At 40.8% G+C, this 15,605-nt stretch overlaps 1 protein-coding gene across 1 annotated transcript in view; it reads right to left on the minus strand.

Moving 5' to 3' along the window:
• kcnh3 (potassium voltage-gated channel, subfamily H (eag-related), member 3) overlaps positions 1 to 15,605 on the minus strand; it is a 175,376-nt gene that overhangs the window by 18,445 nt on the left and 141,326 nt on the right. Inside the window, exons 8-10 of the mRNA XM_070976066.1 lie at positions 14,375 to 14,749; positions 11,221 to 11,420; positions 10,062 to 10,311 (exon numbers count right to left, since the gene is read on the minus strand). Of these exons, the coding sequence (XP_070832167.1) occupies positions 10,062 to 10,311; positions 11,221 to 11,420; positions 14,375 to 14,749 (825 nt within the window). The remainder of the gene's footprint in view (positions 1 to 10,061; positions 10,312 to 11,220; positions 11,421 to 14,374; positions 14,750 to 15,605) is intronic.

Raw genomic sequence — 15,605 nt, forward strand, 5'->3', positions numbered from 1 at the left:
ACCCTTATGCTTGAACATGGTGTTCGTTATGGACAAACTGTGACTAGCACAGAAATCCAATAACAGAACACCACTCGGGTTCAGATCGGGGAGGCCGTTCCTCCCAATCACACCCCTCCAGGTATCACTGTCGCTACCCACGTGAGCACTGAAGTCCCCCAGCAAAACACTGGAGTCCCCGGTTGGAGCACTTTCCAGTACCCCTCCCAGGGACTCCAAGAAGGCCTGGTACTCTGCACTGCTGTTTGGCCCATAAGCTGAAACAACAGTGAGAGACCTATCCTTGACCCGAAGGCGCAAAGAAACGACCCTCTCGCTCAGCGGGGAGAACTCCAACACATGGAGCTGGGGGGCTATAAGCAAGCCCACACCAGCTCGCCGCCTCTCACCGTGGGCAGCTCCAGAGAAGAAGAGAGTCCAGCCTCTCTCAAGGAGTTGAGTTCCAGAGCCCCTTCTGATCCTTCCTGCGGGTGGTGGGCCTACGGGAAGGCGGGCCCATGTCGCTTCTTCGGGCTGTGCCCGGCTGGGTCCTGTGGGCAAAGACCCGGCCACCAGGTGCTCACCTGCGAGCCCCAACCCCAGGCCTGGCTCCAGGGTGGGGCCCCGGTGACGCCAATCTGGGCGACGTACGCTTCCTCGATTTTTTTTCTTTCATAAAGTCCTTTTGAACCGCTCTTAGTCTGACCCGTCACCTAGAACCTGTTTGCCTTGGGAGACCCTACCAGGGGCATTAAGCCCCAGACAACATAGCCTCTAGGATCATTCGGGTGCTCAAACTCCTTCACCACAATAAGGTGTCGGTTCAAGGAGGATTCTCTAACATTTTGACACTTTTATTTACATTTATTTTTTGAGTGTTTTCCATGGTTGTGTTGACATTTCCTTTCCTTTCTGCCTTGATAGCTGAGGGGATTAAAATCAGAGGAAGGTTCAATTTAAAATAAAAATGTTTAAATTGAATGTATTTTTCTCCTGGTCCCTAATTTTAACAGGTCATAAAACATTTCAGTAATTATCGATATCGACCGATATAAAACACTTATATCGTGATACAGTTTTCAGCCATATCGCCCAGCCCTAACCAATCCTGGCGACCGGTTCAGGGTGTACCCCGCCTCTCACCCGCTGACATGAGGCCACTGTCACCACCGTCAGAGTAGTGTCACAGCCATCAGTTCTGAAGTCACTACCATTAGAGGGAGTTTTATTTGTTTTAAATTAATATGCTTACAACATGTTTCTTCAGTGCTGTTGAGTTATTAAAGTAATAGTCTCTTTTATTGCAAAAATATGTTTGTTAAATAAAAAAAAACATAACTTTTTCTATTAAAGCTTAAAGTAAACATTGTATGATATTAGATCTTTTAAAGGAATATAGGTGAAACAGTACAAAAAATTAACAAAAGTGAATATTCAACATTTAACAGCATGTGTACTAAGAATGCCAGATAATAATTTAGAAACTCTAAATTCATATTAGACCAAATAAATAAGAAATAATTTGTTTTTTATTGTGTCTGATGGTGTTGACAAAAACAAAGTAATAACTGGAAAAAAAAAAGAAGAAGCCTATTTTATGAAGAAAATACAAAAGGAGGAGGTTGCACGGTAGATTGCTCAACAGCCAAGACACTGGTTCATAAAGACATACCTTCAGATTCTATAATTTAAGTAATTTCTTATTTTCAAAATTAAAACCTGTTTTTTTCAACCTTTGTTCCCTGTTTCAGATTTAAAAATAACTGGCAGTGCCTCCAGTAAAATTAAGACAATCCATGTACGCAAAATAAAATCAGTCTTTGTCACTTGTGAAATAAATGAAAACATAAATTATATCCAATATGAAAAAACATAAAACAATGCTATGTTTTTCTTGTTTCTTTCAAGTCTCTCTCTCTCTCTCTCTCTCTCTCTCTCTCTCTCTCTCTCTCTCTCACAAAGGGTTAGGGTCGCAATTAGCGACACACTCTTTTTACACATGTAACATTTAGTCAGGGTATAAAAATACAACAAAACACTTGTTTACCTCGTGTAGATCACAATAATCCCACAGTAGGATAACTGGTCATCAACCCTCGAATTAGAAACATCATTCTCTCTCACACACGTAATGCTCTCTCATCGACAGTAATTTAGTTCTGCGTGTCTCCAAAAGTCAAAATTTATTCAGCCTAGGACCAAGCCCCACCTTGTTTCCCAGTCATGCACCTGAATTGGCTGTTTTACGACCTTCCAATTAAAATAAAGACACCCAACAACTGACATTGGACTACAATCCAAGTTAAATTGTCATGCTGATGGCACGTGCTGGCCAAACGTTAAACATTCTGCTTATTCAAATGAACTCCAATGTTTGACCTTTGAACTGTGAAGATAATGAGTTTCTCATCCTGTGTGTTTCTTTATTATTTTTTCTTTTCTATTTCTAGGCATTTTCATGGCCTTTGGGTGCTGAGAAGATGAATGTCTTGTATGGGGGTTTTCTGTTTAGTATGGGGATAAGAGAATAAAATCTTATACAATAAATTCCACTGTGAGACTGACTGTAAATATTTGTTGATTCTTGACTTTTGACAAATAAAAGAGAGAGAGAAAAATATACCTGAACTTGACTGGTCTCAGAAGCTAAGGGAGGCAGGGCCTGGTTAGTACTTGGATGGGAGACTGCCTGGGAATACCAGGTGCTGTAAGCGTTTTAGTTTAGCATGTTTTCTGCACACTGTAACAGTAATAAAGTCTGCTGTGGAGAAACTACTTCACGGAGCTACTTACTTACAAATTGTTCAATTATTCTGATGTTTGGGTTGAAAAAAAAAAGGCAAGCACATAAACGTTCAACTAGTCAATGTGGACATTCATAAACACTGTATAGAAGCTAAGGGAGGCAGGGCCTGGTTAGTATTTGCATTTGAGACTGCCTGGGAATACCAGGATGTTATAAGTTTTTCCACTTGTCTTGAGGCACAGAACAGGTTGCTGCTCCATTTTGCACATTTTCTGCACACTGTAACATTAATAAAGTCTGATGTGGAGAAACTACATTATGGAGCTGCTTACTTACAAAAGGGTTCAAATATTCTGACCTTTGGGTTGAAAAATATGCGTACACATACGTTCAAGATGGTGCTGGCATCAACGGTAGGACCAAAGTGTTTCGTTTGTCATGCATGGATCCAAATGTTTTATATTGCCATAACAAATTAGAGTTTGAGTAGACATACATCTAGTTTGCTTACTGCAGTCACTTCAGTTTCTGATGTAGAAAATAAAGAGTAGTAGTTCAGCCAGTGGATATCAGCTTCAGCCTTGAACATATGGAATATAATACTCTGCACCTCATGTATAGCACAACTTGTGTTGGAAATACATAATTTTAGTTATCAAACCATGATATTGCTGTTCCTGGTTAGTTTTTCTGCAGGGGAGTTTAGCTTCAATAAAATGGATTCCACTAGGTCAGTGTTTCTCAACTCCGGTCCTCAAGCTCTGCAGTGGCTTGATAACAAGCCACTCATTTGAATCAGGCGTGTTGGGGAGGAAACATCTAAAACATGCAGGGCAGGAGTTGAGAAACACTGCACTAGGTCAAAATTTTGTTGCTGTTATAAGTCTGTGTGTGTGTGTGTATGTGTGTATGTGTGTGTGTGTGTGTTGATATTTCAGAATTTGTTATCATTACATTATGTGCAACGTGGTAGAAAATGTTTCTAATTGACTAAATGTGTGGTTGCTCATTAACACTTTGTTTCGGCCATCAGTTTGTAATGAACATTTTCAATATCAGTATGGACAAGTATAATTCCTGGAAGAACGCTGTTGATGAACGTTTATGGTGAAGGCCATGATGAACTGTACCACGTGAGGAGATCCCTGGGCTCTGTAAGGCTCTGCTTGATCCACACATCGGCATTAATAATCAAAGTGCTTTAATAATGTAAAATCTATTCATTATTAATAATAGCGCAGCACTGTATTCTGTCGACTGATGTGCGTGTGTGTGTATGTCATGATCAAGATCATTATGGGCCGGTGGCTTGGCATTTGAAGATAAATCCACTTCATGACACATGCATGCAGACACACACACACACACACACACACACACACACACACACACACACACACACAGAAATGCAGGCATACAGATGCAGACCATTAATTCAATACATCTTGACCCTTATAGAAACTGACTTTTGGGACATTTGTCCTTGACAAACACACAAATGAGGACAACATCATCCCTCTTCCTCCCTCATCTCTGTCTATCACTTTGTCTATTATACATTTACACAAACACACCTTAAAAAAGCTGTTTGCTGAATTAGTGTTGCAAAGGCTTTGTAGCACATCCAGAAGAAATTAGATTTCAGCCTGCGAGACAGCCAGCTAAAGAAATTATTCAAAATTCACAGGTGTAACACTGTGTCTGACCACACAATTTCCATTTTTTTTCTTTGGTGTCTTTAACATTCAGTACTAACTGTTAGTTGATTTAGAAATGTTTTCTTAAATTCCTATGTATCTGCTATTATATTATAAAAAAAAGTCAATCTGAAGTTTCTGATTACCAGCCATTTGAGAGAAGAGGTGTTGGTGAGGTGAGGTGCTCTATATGGAAAGTGTCCCGAGACTAATGTTGTGATATGGCACTAAACAAATAAAACTGAATTGAAGTGAATTGAAGAGCTGCTTTGCTGAAATCCAGCCTGGCGAGCATAGACTGTTGGACTTGTTGAAAATTGGGTTGTTGAACTTTTTAAAATGTCATTTATGTGTGAAGAAGAAGAGAGCCAGGACTGTGCCCTGCTGCAACCCCATGCTGCAGACAACCATTTCGGACTCACAGTCCTGTATCATCACATATTGTGGTCAGTCGGTGAGGTCATCCATAGTTCATGCTGTAAGGTGGTGGTTCACGACTGTGTGCTCCAACTTGTCCCTTGGCGTGGCCTATGGTATTGAAGGAACTGGAGAACTCACAAATCACGATTGTAGCAGTGGTCTTTTCCCAGGTACAAGAGAGATATGTAGGAGTCAGAAGACAGCGCCATTTACCACAGTGCCAGTATGATAGGCACACTGTAGTCAGTCCATTGAGCAGAGATGGACAGGGACCAGCCTCTCTGGTGTCTTTATCAGGTGTAATGTCATTGCCGCTGGCCCTGTATCTGTTGAGGTCTTCAGGGTGCAATCTTTGGCACTGGTACCATGTGGGATGTTTTTCACAGCTGTGGCACTTGCCCCGGCAGTCCGAATCATGTTGATAATGTGCTCAGTAATCCCCCACAACTTATCTGCAAAGGAGTTGAGAAGCCTTGAGCTGATGCCATCTGGACCCACAGCCTTTTTGCCTAGATCCTCCTGAGTTCTTTCCTCACCTGGTGCATTGTGAGGGATGCAGTGCATGTATGCACAGGGCTGACTGTGACCTCAATGTTGTGGAAAGGGGGAGTGTGGAAATGTTCTGTGATGTGGTACTGGTAATTGACTATGGTTAAAGCAGCCATGCAGAGTGTGAATCAGTCCTGTTTAATATTATTCTCCACTGAAATGCACAAAAACTTCACATCTTCAGAGAACAATGTGAGAGGACATGTGATCACACCATTTTACAAATGCCAGTGTATTCACACATGTACCATGTGCACAAACATGCGTGCGCGCACACACACACACACACACACACACACACACACACACACACACACACACACACACAAATGTTTCCATCACACAGTTACATGCTTATGCCGGAAGTCAAAACTCATTCTGTTTGGAAGCCTGCATGTTATCCTCTTTGTGCTATTCACACCGATGTACTCCAAGATATTTTTTACCAACATGTTATTGTGACTTTCACTTATTGTGAAAGGGATGTTCAGAGTGAAAAGATCTCAGCATTTTTGAGTGTTCGGTACATTCAGCTGGGTAGTGCGTTGACAGACATGTTTTTTTTTTTTTTTTGTATTATTCTTGTATGCTGTGTTAACTTTCCACACGTTTTAAGTGCCCTTTCTGCACATCCAAAACATACAGCATAACTTCTATGTTCACACTTTGTGTCATGAGGTTTGTGGTTTCCCACACTGAATGCAAAATTAAAGAAGCCCACCATCAGATTTGTCCAGTGGAATGCCAGTAATCCATTTGATTGTCCAGCCAGATTGTTGATCATTGAGTCAATAAATCAGGCATTGTGACACCCCTCAAATTGCACATCAAATGACAGCCCAATCTATCAAAATTTTAAACTAGTTCTAAAATTTGTTTTGCGGGACCATTTGGGGGCTAAAAATCAGCTTGATCTGTACAGTTTCTGCCCATCAGTACAGACAGAGATGGGACACCACATCATGCTGGAAATTTATCATGGCAGAAGATACACAGCTAACGCATATGTGAACAAGTACTAAAAAGAAGAACCTTTTCACATTTTCATCAAATTTATTTTGAATTCTAATTTATATTCTAATGCTGTCCATTATTTAAGTTTGTTTTAATTCTTCCAGAGTCTTATTTTGGTAATGGTTGAGGTAATATTTTAAACACGATCGAACCACTAACATTTAATATTGGCATGTTGCTTATTCCAAAAAATATGTTCCTCACCATTTATTGGACTAATTACAGATGCTGGCTGCAAGTGAAGACGTGTAACAACAAAAACAACAATCTTTGGAGGAACAGATGACTGATTATATCTAATGCCTTTTAGTTATTGAAAGTCATTGAAAACGCTGGGTAAAATGTTGTGTGTCAGACACAAAAAAGTGTTTGAACAGATAATGTAAATCTTTCATGGATTCATTACAAGTTGAATTGTTGTGAAAATATCAGCATCCCAGTTAATTCAACAATTTGAGACTAAAATGTTCAGTTTGAACAACACCTGTTCAATGCTTCCACTGCAGACCTGGTAAGTCAAGATTGTGACACTCTGAAATTTCTCGAAGTTGGAGGCTAATGCTAGCTTGATGCAGAGATGGCCAAGCACTTTGAGCAGATGAAACAGAACAGGTGAACAATCCACATGTCCGCAACAAAACTACTGCAGTACAACTTGCATTGAAGAGGAGCAAAGATGTGCCTGACCGTGTAAACTCTCTGAAATGCTGTCAGTATTGTTGACAAAAGAAGAAAGTTTAATGCACTCACACAAAGGCACTCAGGACAAAACGCAGAGGGAGGAATTGGGGACAGAGACTGCAAACCCTCAAGGACCACATCCTTACATGGAAAGCTCGCTCCAGCAGACTCATTCTGTGAGTATGTGGGTGAGCGATGCAGGTTTCGTCAGATTACTAAATGAACAGACTGTTAAAATGCCCCAGTTAGTGACAGCGAAACACAGTGGAGAAATAAGTCAGTATCAAGAATTTGGTCTAAGTATGAAGATATTCATAACAGCGACGCCCTGTGTGAGAAGAAGTTTGCTACTCCTGAAGTCCAAGGGACTTACTATGACTGATGGTAATTAAGATGCAGTAGTGGAACTGCTTCAGAGCCATTTTTAAAATATATTGTAATCTCATAATCAGTGCATGTGCGTCCGAACTACTGAGCTTGATTCCTGTGATCTCAGGTCTAAGTCTCAGGTGGTAGTACAGGTTTCCAGCGCTGAACAGGTTGAGTGACTATTACAAGAAGATAAGTACGACAGGTCAAAGAACAGAGCTGAGAACAACTGCGTGGGTGAAAAGGATCATCGCTAATACCTGCTCTTGTCAGAAGATTCAGTGAGAGCTAAGAAAGCATAGAACATAGTTTCATGAAATCTGTCAGCTGAAATTTGGACAAAACAGAATTAAAAAAAAAAAATTAAAAACCCAAAAATCTTTTGGAAAAATTGACAAAAGGAATACTTGCTAGGCTTGAAATCAGCTCACAAGTGTAAGACACCTACACCCACTGTGCTGAAGGTGGGAGATATCACCTTGATCGGAGAAGACACATACCCAGGCTGACATGGAACATTAACAGGATAACAGACCTGTTTCCAGGGAGAGGTGGACTCAGTTGTTCCGGTGCTATTTGTACTTCTACAGGCAGGGTATTCAGCTGATATATATCCTCTAGAGATTAGTTAAAAGATGATGGACTTAATTGTTCATTGGGCAGGATAATGTAATGAATGGTTTTGTTTAAGGATACAATGTTAACATTTTCTTAAAAAAAGAAAATGTAATTCATGTTGTTTAGTTTAAAAATAGTGAAATAGTTTGGAATAAAAAATAGGAAATGCCTTTATTTGGAAGAACAAGGAGGTAACCTGTTGAGTGCTTATAGCTTGCTTCATTGAGGATATGAACACAAGATAGCAGATGAAAAGGTCCATTTTAACAATGTTTGTTCACTATCTTTGCTGTAAGCAGATTGGTGAGTAAAATGTTCAGTTTGAATGACACCTGTCCCACTGCAAATCATTAAAGGTAAAATTGAGTAGCAAAACAAATATTTATTGAATTAAAAATGTGATGTGTAGAATACCTGTTCACGAGTGAGGGAAGGATGGAACGTGAGATTGACAGGCGGATCGGTGCAGCGGCTGCAGTAATGCGGTCGCTGTATCGGTCTGTCGTGGTAAAGAAGGAGCTGAGCCGAAAGGCGAAGCTCTCGATTTACCGGTCAATCTACGTTCCTACCCTCACCTATGGTCATGAACTTTGGGTCATGACCGAAAGAACGAGGTCCCGGATACAAGCGGCTGAAATGAGTTTCCTCCGCAGGGTGGCGGAGCGCTCCCTTAGAGATAGGGTGAGGAGCTCTGTCACCCGGGAGGAGCTCAGAGTAGAGTCGCTGCTCCTCCGCATCGAGAGGAGTCAGCTGAGGTGGCTCGGGCATCTCTATCGGATGCCCCCTGGACGCCTCCCTAGGGAGGTGTTCCAGGCATGTCCCACCGGGAGGAGGCCCCGGGGAAGACCCAGGACACGCTGGGGTGACTACGTCACTCGGCTGGCCTGGGAACGCCTCGGGATCCCCCCGGAAGAGTTGGAGGAAGTGTCCGGGGAGAGGGAAGTCTGGGCGTCCCTGCTCAGACTGCTCCCCCCGCAACCCGGCCCCGGATAAGCGGAAGATAATGGATGGATGGATGGATGTGTAGAATACATATGATGCCTGAGGAGAAAATGTGCTGAAAGCATGTTGAGCTTTACCCCTTCTATCTGCAGCACAAACAAGGAGCAGGAGTGCCCAACTACCTCCAAACATCCCCATTCATTCATTGGTCTCTTTTTCCATGTATGTACTCTACCATATGTGAGGGCTGATAGCAAGACTTCCAACATCTTTATTCACACTGGATTGAAGGATTACTCTATATAGCTCACAGGTTCAACACTGTGGGAAGCCTTGACTCTGTGTGTGTGTCAAGCATGGTGATAACTCTTTCAAGCAGCAGAGCACAAACAATGGCTCTTTATCAGCTCTCTGTCAGCCTCCACTGTTGTTTGAATGATATGCATGCACACACACACACACACACACACACACACACACACACACACACACACACACACACACACACACACACACACACCTGCCTACCTGTCTTTCAGTCCTTGCAACTTAATTTACACTCAGAGATCAAGTTGCTCAAGTTGCATGGTCTGAATGGATGCAACTCAGTGTCCCGCAGGTCATGATCTTCTCACATTCTCTAATTAAGTCTTGATGTGACAAATAAATTGACATCAAAGCCATGAGAGCATGTAGGTCTCATCCAACACTGTATCACAGATGTATCAACAAATCCAATCTCACACTTTCCAAAATTTTCACTGAAGCATTACATTATCAGTTTTTGTTCCTGAGGTTTCACTACTTTAAAATTATTCTGAAACTTGAATATTGAAGAAAAACCACATGTCACAGAAACCATGGAGATGGAGTTTTTGTTTGGGCTCAGATGACACTTTATAGTGTACTTTGAACAACATCACTGTAAACATGCCAATGCTGCCATCCAAGGAAAAAAAGCTGTTTTGATGATCCACAACATCTACATGAGCATGTACCTTTCTATCTGTAACATCTATTTGCATCATTCTCTTCCTCTGACTTACCCAGTATGGCCAGCACAGTGTTATCTTTCAGGACCTCCATGGATCCAGAGCAGACGAAGTAGATGGCCTGGAGGGCGTCTCCCTGCCGGATGAGGAACTCGCCTGGAGCGCAGAAGGAGGTCTTGATAATGAGGGACAGGGAGCGCAGACAGCCCCTGCTGGCCGACTCAAACAGGGGCAGCTGGAGCAGCTCCTTGTTCAGGTGCATGGCAATGTCAGCCCTCAGCTCGTCTGGGAAGTCCTTCAGTAGCTGTAAGGTGTGAAGGGGTTGACACTTATTATAGGTGTTCTTTCTTAAGGCTGCTGAAGCTAAACAACAGGCCTCCACATAACCATTCACAAAACCACCATTTTTAATTACTTGAAAGCACTAATTACCTCCCAATTAAAACATGTGACTGAAGGGAAAATGTGGAGCAGAATTAAGTTAAATAAGCCATTTAACGGAAGACATTTTGACCTGCCAAACACAGGTGTCACTAGTAACATTATATATGACTACCTTGCACTGCATTAACTCCTGGAACAAGCCATAATTATCAATAATTAGATCCACATGTGCTTTTATTGCTATAACAAGTCAATGATTGGAAGTCATTTGGAACAATGAAAAAACAACACTGATATGATGCTAGCAAGGCTATCATGATTCAGGTTCTCAAGCTGTATTCTGAAAGAAAAATGATTTATTCAGTGAAGTAATGCAAAATATGAAGAAAGAACTGTCCTCTCTAAACCTCACTGTTAATGTTGCAACAGAGCCTTGGTTCTTTTGTGTGTAAAACTTCAAAGTTTAACTGGCACTGGCACACCAGCACTGTGAACTGAATGCAGAAAATGCTGAGTAATTAGGGAACTGCTTCTTGTTGCTCTGCCAAATGTTGTCTTTCAGTGAGTTGAGCATCAAAAATGGTTCACCTCTATTGTTGTGGAGTGGGAGCAGAAACCTCAGTTGCAGAATTTCAAAACATCAACATCTGAAATTGTTTCAGGACTGTAAGTCACTAGTAGCTTTCTTTTTTTTAGATATTGAGTGAAATCACCCTTTAATGTTAAAGCTTAATTAAGGTGTCTATAAAATCAGTATAAACAATGAAATACACACCCATATCCTATTGTGTTAAATGTGTGTTGAACTAAATGGAAGCTCTCTCCTCACCTCACTAACATCTATTCCGTTGTTGACCGACCATGTTGTCTGGAAACACTCCAGCATGCGCTGCTCCAAGGCCTTGGGCAGCCGATGGACCCTGATGAAGTCCTTCAGGTCCTTGGTGCGGGTGTGGTAGAGGGAGCGGCGTGAGTACATCCTCTGGATGATCGCTGTCACATTACCAAACACCACGGCATGCATCAGTGCTGGAGACAGAGGAAAGAGTTATTGGATTGGCTTTTTATCTAGAATGGCCCTCAGGAAAATCCCATAATGCTTCTGCATAGCAGGAAGCTTTGTGGGATGTCTTTATAGTATAAGCCCAGCAACGTGAAAGAGCACAGGGCTTAAAATGATTTAGCTGCTCTAAAATCACCGTAAAGCACTGCCTCAAGTGGATTACTATTTTCACAAAACGAGAGTAACACACTACTGAAATAAAAAATAATCCCAACGTTGAATAACTCTTTTATTTCTAGTGAACAAAACACCAATAAGGCAACTACATTATTATTCTGAAACTCAAAGTGCCTCTAATCTCAGTATGAACTGGTATTAATGGTGGTATTAATGTTTACTCAGCACTTGCACAGTCACAGTCAGCTTACACCACCATGTGAGTACTGGTGCTGTGTATTTTTTAACGCACTTTCTTGAGTGTACTGCACAGTGGTTTCTCCCCATAAATTTAATTCTTGCTCAAGTAGAAAAGCTGCTGAAACAGTGTTCAGACCACTTCCACAGTCCAGTGACACCCAGACTAATGACATTTTTTTGGATGGCTGCTCTGACAGGCAGTCATCCTAAAATAATGTTGTTACACCCACCTCACATTTTGAAAAACTTTGGTGTTAAACTGAATAAATATCATTCAGTTCCAGCAGAAGGGCACCCATTGCTTTAGGGGAGTTCACCACTAGAGCTCTGAACTCAGCATGAGGATGAATTCTGAGAGATTAATGAAGCTATAGTCTCCTCTCTGTACTCTTCTCTCTGTTTTGCTGAGCTTGCTCTGCTTTGATAGAGGACTAGACACACATGACTGTGGGCACAAGGTTATTAAAAATCAATGCAACACAAAAGACACCCACTCCAAAACCCAAATTTAATTAAAGGGTAAGGATAGCTTTATTCTATGTTTTTCTTACTGTCAGCAAATCCCCTGCAAAGACCAAACCAACAATGTGTTAGTCTATCTTCTGTCTTCCCTGCTCTGTCACTGGCATTCAGCCCTAAACGCATTGGGTTCTACTGAAAATGTCTTTCTACACATCCTCACATCATTGTGTTCTGTGACCATAATCATCATCACATCCTGGCATTTCTCTCACCAAATAACTCTTTCATTCCCTCTCTTTCATTCTCATTTCTTCTTTTATTGCTTTCTTCTGAACATTCAATTCTCTCATTATGGATCAGTGGAGATGCATCAGTGCAAAAATCTGTGGAATTCAATGTAGTATATTTTATGCATCCAAGTTCCAATGTCTTATGTTTTTGTAAAGAAGTAATGATACAATATCTATGGAAATTATTATTATTTCAAAAGCCTGGCAAAATATTTCTTCTGTTCATAAAAATAAGGTAAAAGCATCTATACACACATGTTGACTGTGAGCATTTCAGTCAAGAGAACTGTTAAAAAAAAAACTGAGGTGATGTATTGAGGGAACTACTTTTCAATAATTAGAGGCACACATTTATATGAGAGGTCACTGAACAAACGTTTTAAAAACCAAAAATGTATTCCTGTCATTGAAATATTTTGACTACAAGTGCAATTGATCACATCAGACAGCAATTTCAAAGGTGCCTTGAAAAGATCGTTTATAGGTAATGCTAGAAGAGAGCTTGGAATATATAAGCTGATCATCTCTGCATTTGTATTGTATGTATTTGTTGCACTTATTATACCACTTTTACTGTACATGCATTTTTTTTTTAATTTCTTATTCTCTTATGGCATTAGCTTGATGAGCAAGAAGTGCTAAATGTAGCTGCTTACCTCTAAAGGTATTTCTTTTACCACTTTTACCACTCTAATGTTTGTTGTATGTTACTGTTACTTGTGTGCTTAAAGACAAGGGAAACAAGGTAATAGGCTTTATTGTGTTCTCCTCGATGATTGTAACTCCAGTGCAGTGTTCTATTTTAATCATCAAATAAAATTAAGTCACATTTAGCATCAAAGCAATATCATTTTTGACTTTTTGAAAATGAATACTCTGCCAGGTCTGCAGAGAGAGAGAGAGAGAGAGAGTCAGTCACCGGACTAACAGAAGTCCATTCATATATTCAATTCCTTTTGAAGGTTTAGCATCTGTGGGCTTTTGATTGAAGGTGACACACTGATCGCTGCCTCCATTCCAGGGATGAAATACTGTCACTGGTAAAGAAGATAGCCTCTGAATATACAGTATGTTGCTTGATGAAGGCTTTACATGAGGCAATGTGTATATCTAACAAGAAATGGTGTATTTTGCTTTGGTCAGTAAATTGTACTATATGGATATTCACTACATTTTATTGACCCTCTTTTGTTGTTGATAATTTTACTGCTTTTGTCCTCTTTTTAGGCCCTTCTTTACCATATCAGGACAAAGCAGTGGCAAATAAATGGGCCAGACCCATTTTTAAAATGTTAAATTAGTCTAAATAAAACTGCACTAAAGCAACACCAAAATATTAAGAGTGACAGACTATCGCTGCAACAGTTCATGAGAAAAATGTTTAAAAAAATGTGTGATCTTGCTTAGTTAAGCACAATTTTTAAACAAATCCCATATGTACTAAAAAATGATGACTCATGATGGCTTAACCTTACACCAACTGTCACTTAAGTCTGTTAAGTAGTTTCTGGGCACATCCTGATAGCAAATAAACAAATGCACAGCCTAATAAAACCTCTAAATTATGAAAGTGGAACTAATAAGAAAGAAAATGGTTTTGCATACAAGAGTGAGTGTATGCATTTATTGTTTGTCACCAATATGGAAAAGGAGCAATTTTTGAGAAATGGGACAAAGTTAAGTGGAGAGGGGCACGAGCTAAGAACATTAACTGAAACACTCACTCACTCACTCACTCACTCACACACACACACACACACACACACACACACACACACACACACACACACACACACACACACATTTCCCACCTCCTATGAGCATGGTGCAGATGGAGAAGATCTTCTCTGAGTCGGTGTTGGCTGAGACATTTCCAAACCCCACACTAGTGAGACTGCTCAGAGCAAAGTAGAGTGATGTCACATAGCTGCTCCGCATTGATGGGCCACCACCCAGCATGCCAAAACTCCCGCTCCCAGAGTCTGTCCCCGACATGGCCTCGCCTCCCGACATGTTTCCATAATATTGACTGGAGTTCCAGGAGCCCTGCCCTCCGACCTCTGACCCAGACACATTCCACTGACTGCTGTTGGCTGGGAGGGTGCTGATCGTGGCAGAGACCAGCGTCTTTAGGGGGGACAGGAAATAGGGGGTACCTAGCCGCTTGGCCAGCTCATGGAGCCATCCTGACATAGAAAGAGACAGAGACAGAGAGGAATGAATTTAGAAATTCCCTTTGTCTCACCAGAGAAAGGGAACAATTCAGCACTGACACATCTTTTTCATCTAAGATAAATGAAATGGATGTTATTATGCCATCATCTCCCACTGCACACAAAACTAGAGACTCATCATCTCCCACTGCACACAAAGTTCCTGATGAAGTCCATTTATAGCTGAATATTTCCTGTACTGTCTACCTTTTGGTGAAATCCATCCAATGCTGGAATGTAACTAAGTACATTTAATTAAGTTAAAAAAAAATTAAAAGACCTTGTCCTTTACTTGAGTATATTTCAAATTATGGGACAGTATTCTACTCCACTACATTTCAGAGGGAACTATTACACTTTTCACTCCAGTACACTTATTTAACAGCTATAGTTACCAGTTATTTTGAACTTACAAGAACACATGCAATCAGCGTAAAAAAGATGATGCATTTTATAAATTAAAGGCCCTGTATAACCACACTGATGTTCCGTGGCTAATTACCTGCCCAGGTAGGAGCTAGACGAAGCTCTGCTTGGAGTTACATGAAGTCACCTTTAAGAATGATTGAGCTGAGGAGAGTGCATGCAGTCCAGAAAAACTATTACTTTTAGCATTCTGCACATGTTCAGTGTGTTTGAGGCCATTCCATGATTTATCCCTCTAAAAGGTGCTATTATGCATAATGAGCGCTGAGCTGATACTCTACACAGTACAGTACAGTTGGCTGGTATTACTGATGATTTTCACACTGATATTTCTGCTTTTACTTAAGTAAACAATCTGAGTTCTTCTTTACTTCTTGTTATTTTCACCTCTTTATGCCACTGT

The sequence above is a fragment of the Chaetodon trifascialis genome, chromosome 12, assembly GCF_039877785.1.
Source record: "Chaetodon trifascialis isolate fChaTrf1 chromosome 12, fChaTrf1.hap1, whole genome shotgun sequence".
NCBI classification, from domain to species: domain Eukaryota; kingdom Metazoa; phylum Chordata; class Actinopteri; order Chaetodontiformes; family Chaetodontidae; genus Chaetodon; species Chaetodon trifascialis.